Source organism: Sardina pilchardus, chromosome 14, assembly GCF_963854185.1.
Source record: "Sardina pilchardus chromosome 14, fSarPil1.1, whole genome shotgun sequence".
Classification (NCBI taxonomy): Eukaryota; Metazoa; Chordata; class Actinopteri; order Clupeiformes; family Clupeidae; genus Sardina; species Sardina pilchardus.
The window spans coordinates 26,991,312-26,999,546 of record NC_085007.1 but is presented as its reverse complement, the minus strand read 5'-3'; the positions used below and the strand labels follow the sequence as shown (position 1 = coordinate 26,999,546).

The following is an 8,235-nucleotide window of genomic DNA, read 5'->3' as shown; positions in this document are numbered from 1 at the left end:
AATGTAGTGTAAAAAGATGTAAATAATAATGATGATGAATAATAAATGGTCTTTATTTGACTACTGCATTACCACTGTGTATATACAATATTTAGGCAACATATGTATTGCCTTTGACCAATGTTAATATTACATGCAGTGCTTCGCAGTGTTTGTGTGTACTGTGTATGTTGTGTGTGTGGACACAGTCCTATCAAAGGATGTCTATTGTGGGGTTGTGTGTGTATGTGTGTGTGTGTGTGTGTGTGTTTGTTTGTATGGAACTCACATAGTGAGGACCTTCACATCCAGGATTTCCTTCCTCAGCATTTGACACGATGTGGAATTGAACTCCAAAACCCCATGCGAGGCCTCCAGAAACCTGCCAGAAATAAAACTCTTAATCTAGGGCCATCCAATCTTCTGCCTGTTTTATTTTGTAGGAAACACACACACACACACACACACACACACACACACACACACACACACACCCTCATTCACTCACTCTCTCTCTCTCTCTCTCACGCACACACACACACGCACACACACACACACACACACACAAACACACACACACACACACACACACACACACACACACTGAGTGAAGCGCCAGACAAACATTGATCTACATGTAATGCTGACAGAGCAGACATTAGCTTTCAAGGTGAACAGACAGAAGGAGAAGGAGGAGGCAAGGGCTGGGGTCAGGAACTGGGCCAAAGGAACATCTCTCTGTCAAAACTTTACAATCGTTCCAATCAACGTAAGCATTGAATTACAATGTCACAATACAGTAGCATTGTAATACCCTAACTAAAACTAAATTAAATGCTTTCTTAGTTCAATTCTACAAAATCTGAATTGGACTCCAATATATACTGACACCATTGTGCCACTATCATTTGAATATAAAGCCATGCATTATTTGTATATCATGACTAGACGTCTACATCATTTCCTCACCATCTCACAGAATCTATCCAGCGAAAAAGCGTCTTTTTACCGTTTTACTTTACAGTGACTATGGCACTCCAATTCATTTAGCCTACATGACAACCTCACCATTATCTCATTGCAGGCTATCTTATATTTAATGCACTGCAGCATCAGCAGTTGTGGTTTCATAATGCTGTGTTTCTGTGACGCACCTGATAAAACATATAATGCACAGACAAAGCCACACATTCCCATTGGGAACACAGCTTTGCACTGCAAGTACATCAAGTGGCTTTGCACAAATGTAATCTGATAAATGGGAAATCCGGGACTACAAACAATTACTATGACATCCTAATGTGCATTAATATAATTACGTAAATCCGTTTCTATACGCTTCTACATATGTTGTCTCATGTAAACGTGCATCCTATGTAGACAAACTGGAACTGTGGAATTGGTTTGGAATCTGGAATATGAATATTGCTGCACGGCTTTATCTTTGTTTCTACACTTATAACGACACTGCTGTTTGGCTCATATGGTGATAACAAAGCCAGGAGGATTATGGGTTCAAATCCCACAGAGCATTAATACTGATCACATCAATGGCTTTAGTGCCTCAAAAGCCACTCTGAATATGAAGGCGTCTCTTAATGGAGCACAACTTAAATACTTCCTGATTTTGGCCCAAAAATAAATGTACCCTTCTAAATTACTGTAAAATGTAATAAAACTATTTTTTGAGGATAGATGTCCATATTATTCAGCAAGACCATATATTTGTTGAACCTTCTACCTTGGTAGCTGAATTGAGGGTTTTCATAGTAGGCTAGATCTACCTTACTCGAACATCACACTGACACACAGTTTCAAACTCTAAGTTCTTAACTCTTACCAGCACTGGTTTGATCTCATCTGGGTCATAAGTGGAGTTAATATGTCAAATTTTGCATGAATACTGACTGATATATCACTGTCTGAATGAGACTACCATCTTCTTGCCGTCCTCATATCAATTTTTACACCAACACACTGGAGCACCCATGATAAACAGCACTGTTGTGACAGTCAAGCACAACATTTCTCATTCTGTCACGAGTACAGAGGTGTGCCTCAGGGTGTTGGGAGATGGGAACATGGCCAATTCATTCAGATGGTTCTGTATCAGTAAATAGTCAAGCAAAGCATGGTGCTTGGTGACCACTAAGAACCTCAGAATACAAAAATAATCAAATAAATAAAAATAAAAACCTATGATTAGAGAGTCAACATATCAAACCTTACACAGAGACATGTAGGACACTAACGTGCATGTGCAGATAATTGTTAAAAAGCTATAACAAATGTTATCAGAGCACAAAAAGCTGGTCTTTAGCATGCAATCTAAGATTTTGCATCCAGACTTTCTAAAATTAGTTTAGTGATGTTAGAGGATGTGAAGACTAGTCTTTTACAAAGTACACATTTCATGTGGAAACTATTACTCAAACAATCAGCATTCCAGCTATCTTACCCAATCAACTAAAATGATGGCAATTAACATGACCAGACATACCTTAACCGCTACACTTTAGTAATTTTCAGAAGCTATTACTCACTCTGTAGAGCTTCATACTGTTAGGGATGAAAGTGATACTTTGCTGGATGCCTTTTGTTCTCCAGCTGAAACTGAAAGCATCACACAGCATGGAGCCCAAATGGCGGAGAGGCTGCACCAAAATGGCCACCATGTATGGACCTGTGCTGCTGTTATTGCTGTGAACAGTTTCAATGCTCAACATGGGCATCGGTCAACTGTCCACGGTGTGAATTTTGAGAATGTGTAATGGGAGGGCAAGGTGCTTGATGAGAGAACCTCACGCTGGATACAGAATGGCATGACATAAGGAAGGAAGGAAGCAAGAGAGAGAGAGAGAGAGAGATAAAAGAACGAAACAAACAAACTGAGTAAACGGCGTACATACATCTGAGACCAGTGAGGGAGTCATGGCGCATGCCTGTGTGTGGAAGCTCACTGGAGCACATTGGGGAGAATATGGGTGCTCATATGAGAGGGTTCAGGGTTTGACTCCACCCCTGTGACCTTTGAACCAGGAAATGAACTCCATCTTTGACAAACACATAGCACAGTGAAAGTGCAGATGCAAAGAGGAGAAAGGGACGTATACACTCACGTGCACACACACACACACACACACGCACACACATACACACACATCTCTTTCTCTCTTGTACACACACAGGTGTGTTGGAAACATTGCAGGACAGGGGTGGGAAGGAGTTGTTCTGACTAATGGGAACATCACAGTGGAGGGGTCCCAAGGTAGCATGCAGAGTTCAACACACTCGCACACACACGCACGCACACACTCACACACATGCACGCAGTCACACAGACACAAACCACAGACTGCTGCTGGAATGAGCGGTCCGTCTGAACGATGGTAGAGTGTTTCTGACTGGCCTACCTTTGAGAGTGTTTTTTTTTCTTCTTAATTTCGTCTAGGCAGGGCGTGTTTACTACAGCAATCTGAGAGTCTGAACCAATCTGACGAACACATCTGTCAACACGCAGACAGCTCAGTTAGAGAGAGTCTCACCCCCCTTAGAGTCCCAGACCAACAACCTTAAGTCCTGCCTCTAGTCTAAGCCCTGATTGGCTATGCCTACTGAAACTGAGTCTTGATTGGCTACGCTATACAGTGGCGAATCCTCATGTGGGCGATGTGGACAACATGGGCAACCTCCCAGGGTGGCATCTTACAGGAGAGCGGCACGAGCAAGAAGGGAAAACAAGTATTTAGCTTTAATATACACCAAACAGTTTTCTACTGGAGTAGGGAGTAGGTAGGCTAATAATGCACAACTAACGCAATTAGTAGGCTAGCGGGAATATTGTGAATAATTATGCATATTCACACACATGTTATTTCTGGGTTGTGTGAAATTGTTCAAACCAAATACAAAATGAATCTGCACACAAAAGTGAACTGAAGATGAATACATTAATTGGTTTAGTCTTGGCAATTGGTTGACGGTGCTGAGGGATGGGTAATTTGTTTCTGGAGTACCAAATAAACACAGGAGAAGAAACGATCAAAGGCATCAGGTGCCCAGTTCAGGAAAGAGAGGAAAGAAGGAGAGGAGATATGGGCAAAAGATAGGTATGCAGATATGCCATCTGTTTATGAGAATATTATGCAGGTAATGAATAGTAATTAGGATAAATAATATGTTATGTTTGTTAGCATCTTGCTATGTTGCTGGGGGTCTACAACAAATTTGTGGGGTGGGTTGGGTTGGGGGGTCTGAGGGGAGGTTGTCCAAGGTGTCATACAAGCTAGGACCGCCACTGATGGTATAGATGATCATCTGTGATTGGCTATGGCTTTGCTAAATGCTACTGTCTGATTGGCTATTCTATAGCTTTGCTAACACAAATCTCAATTACCCTCTCTCTCTATCTCTCTCTGTATTCTGTTTTCTGTCTTTCTTTCTTTCTTTCTCTCTGAGGGTCTCTGGCATAGGTGAGTGAAGTCGGTACCTTCTCCTCCCATATCTGGCAGGCCTCAGTGGAGAGTCGTCTGGCAGGTTTAATCCGCTCCAGTTGCCTGCCTCATCTCCGTGCAGTCGGCTAAACTGTTGCCCACTGGTGGGAAAATGAGTCAGTTTATTTAAAAAAAAAAAAAAGCACTCATTAAAACCATTGACACACACACACCACTGCGCCCCTCCTCTCTCTCTCTCTCCCTTTCTCTCTCTCTCACACACACATATGAGCACACACAAAGCAGCACCCTAGTGACAGGGACACAGAGGAGAAGAGTGAGGGATAGAGAGACAGAGAGAGAAAGAGAGAGGGAGAGAGAGAGGGAGAAAGAGAGAGAAAGACCGAGGGAGAGAGAGAGATAGATAGATAGAGAGAGAGAGAGAGAGAGAGAGAGGGAGAGAGAGGGGTAGGAGAGAAATACCACAAGAGAATGTTTCAGCACAGTTGGTTTAATCATCGTATCAGATGAAAGAGGCAGGGCTCACTGGCCAGGGGTGTGACCATGGCCGGCACAACATGGCTGAAACAAGGTCCCCTCAAGGAGAGGACGGGGGGGGGGGGGGCATTGAGGAGGAATGAGCTCAGAGTAGCTAGAGGTAAGACGTGCTAAATTGCCCAACTCCTACTACTGCATATGACAGGTCATCTTATTCCATAACTAGATTATCATGTCGTTTTTGCCGTCTTCATTCTCATCTGTGCTACAGCTCTCTGTGTAGTCATGCCTGAAGGCTGTGTGGAGGTACAGGAAGTAGTCTCCCCTGGCTCAGTGTCTGCTTGAGGTTTCTTTCCTGCCACCGTCTCTGTGGGGCTGCCACTGCAGAGGAACATTTGTTTGATCCCAAAGCCGTTTTTATAGCCATGTGTTTGGTCACCATATTCCATTTTTGGAGACTTCCAAGGGAAATATTGTGGGATGAGCTGAGAAGCGCATGTGGGAGGACATTAAAGATACATAGCTAAAGCTTGTGCGGGCCCTTCAAATGGAGGTTTTGAATAATAAACCAACACAGAAGTACAGATCATGTCTCCGCCAAAAGACTCTGATGCCCAGGGCAGCTCTCTGGAGTCTGAAGAAATCCGAATGAAAATAATTTTAATGGATTAGAGCCGATTACATTATTCTATACTGTGCCTTCTCAACCAACATCCTAGAACTGGAAAGCTCTTGAAGCCTATTTTTAAACACCAGTATGACATTGCTGGTGCCACTGCCATTGTATCTGTTCAGTGTAGATAACACCATAGTGCCTGCCCTTGAAAAACACCTACCAAAGAGCAACATGGTTGGGATACTGGGCATATTCACCCATTGTAGACTGGTTAAAAAGATGCACTTGTTTACTCAATAATAAAAAACTTTCCTGGGTTATTTGTGATTCGGAAAAGGAAGTCAGTAGGGAAGTCAATCCTTTCCAGACTGACCTGTCGGGCAAATTCAAATTTGTTCACGGGTTCGCCTGGACTCCCAGGCAATTGTATTCAGGATTACATGCCACAATTCCTTGTTATACATCAAAAATGATGAACGAGAATGAAACAGTTGCTGCTGTCACAATGTACTGTCAATGCATTCATATACATCTTGCATTCAAATTGATTGCATTTTACTTTTGCAGCTCTGTTTACACATGCCTAGAGCAGCCCATCATGAGACAGGCAGGAAAACGTATCCCTAACAGAAGAAGGAACCTCACGCAGAAACAAAACCATGGAGAAGCCTGTTATGGATGTAGGGTATTCACCACCACAGATGCCATAATTTCAACTGACTGTAGACAAGTCTGCTGTGTGCACAGTTGGTCTACGGCCTTCTCCTGCATGCCTCTCACAGCACTACAGTCATCTGTGCTTCGGCCATCAGAGGGATTACTACACACTTCCACTGCAGACTGCATTACTCTTTCTCCAGTCACTGTGGGGATTATGTGCAGCACATTAATTACCTCCATGCACAAGCACAAGAGCACAACAGTCTGTGAAATCCCTACATCTACTATCATCATTTAAAATGTGCACTGGTTACAGTCACTGTATGTCCTACTTATGCTAAGAGTGTTATTTCCACGGGGCTGGAGGCAGTAATGTGATAAGGGAGGCAGCACTTTGGGTGAGGGGACACTGAGGTTGGGGGAGGGGAGGGGGGCGGGGGGGCAGCACTGGTGATGAGGGACAATGATGGCAACAGGGGCCATCGTCATGGCGGCTTGTGGTTCCCAGTAGATGTATGACCAGTCTCAGAGGCTGGAAATATACAACTAAAAACAACAGATAAAAATGAATAAACACAATAAATCAAAGACGGCAGGGATTCCCGCCATAGCCAGCCATAAGCCAGTTATAAGCCTGTGTATGACATGAATATGAGGCTTAAACCTCACATATAAATCATACCCGCGCTGTCTGCCTTGCGCACGGACCTAAAAGCCTTTGTTCTGTGGAGTACGCCGAGCGCATCTCTTCTCTTAATGATTTTGATTCATAAACACGCATGACGCGCGCGTTATAGCGCGTGATGCGCTGATCAAATGCGTTGATGTGGAACGGGCTTACATCAGACTGTGACAGACACATAATTACAAAAAAAATGACAATAAGGGAAAAAAATATAAAGAAAATGTTTTCAGCTTCTGACAGGAGGCTGCTTATACCTTTTGACGTAGTTCTTCCCGTAAAGGATCTGCTGCACCAGTGTTACCACGGCGAAGGCACAAATGAAGATGAAACAGAGGGAGCGACTCCCCAGCAGGTCTCGACCAGCCGTTGGATCCGCGTAGCCCATTCTCGTCATCCTGTGACCAGTAACGACAGAAATGATCTCCAGAAATATAGTTGAAGATTCCAAACAATCACCCTCACACGCTCCCCGTCATCTTCGGGGTGGATGCTCCACTTCTCAACGACACTACGCTGCGGCAGCTTGCGCTTCAGGGTTCGTTTTTCCGAGGCATGCCCGTACACCTCTGTAAACAAGCACTATGTTTAGTCATGAAAGAAAAATCCTTGAATAATAACTATTAACGTGTGGCGTCATTAATTGGGTCGAATTTTGTATCGGATTTATGTTTTGGTCTTTTTGATGCTATACGCCCTTCTGCCATTCTGCGCGCGCGTTCGCTTCAGCTTCGATGCGTCTCGCGTACCCCTTTCCATCGCGTGCACGCAAACTGGCGCGCGTGGCAAAAAATTTCGTCACAATTTTTAGGTGAGCGAACGCGCTCATCCTCTCACATAGGCTACCCCACTTATCACTGGCGGCAATGTTGACTACAAACCAAGCCTCGCCCATTCAGTAAGGTAATCTGTCAGTGGAGAAAAAGAGGTGGGGTTAGAGTGGAGTGACAAGTGAGTTTGTAAAGCATACGGTTTGTATAGAAGTAATTTCTTAAATTTATCAGCGCAATGCGCACACTGTATTCTACATTGCCAGCCTATGTGAAGCAAACACAAGCACGCGCTCTCACGCTGATGATCATCGATGCTCTCTTTGAATTCATCCACCATCAGTTAACAACAAAGTAGTGCCGATCTGTGTCGCCTTTCACAGCCTCTCTCCATGTTTAGCCTACTTTGCATATTCAGGTGTAGTTTACGTAATTCTTTGGCTGTCATTGGGTCTTAAATGGCTCCTATAGAAATTCGGAGTGATCTTATCATGTAAGCTTTTTCCCCCCTGAAATTAGGCTACTGTCTAATAACATTACGTAGTCCTAATCTTGCCCTTTTTTGTCTTATTCTTTCTAATAGCATTGACTAGGGAT

The 8,235-nt window shown here is 43.6% G+C and overlaps 1 protein-coding gene across 1 annotated transcript in view; it reads right to left on the bottom strand.

Annotated features, from left to right (window-relative positions):
• LOC134101325 (alpha-2,8-sialyltransferase 8E-like) overlaps positions 1-7,587 on the bottom strand; it is a 14,509-nt gene extending 6,922 nt beyond the window's left edge. Inside the window, exons 1-3 of the mRNA XM_062554933.1 lie at positions 7,126-7,587; positions 4,469-4,573; positions 269-361 (exon numbers count right to left, since the gene is read on the bottom strand). Coding sequence (XP_062410917.1) covers positions 269-361; positions 4,469-4,573; positions 7,126-7,265 — 338 coding nt within the window. The 5' untranslated portion in view covers positions 7,266-7,587. The remainder of the gene's footprint in view (positions 1-268; positions 362-4,468; positions 4,574-7,125) is intronic.
• Positions 7,588-8,235: the final 648 nt, after the last annotated feature.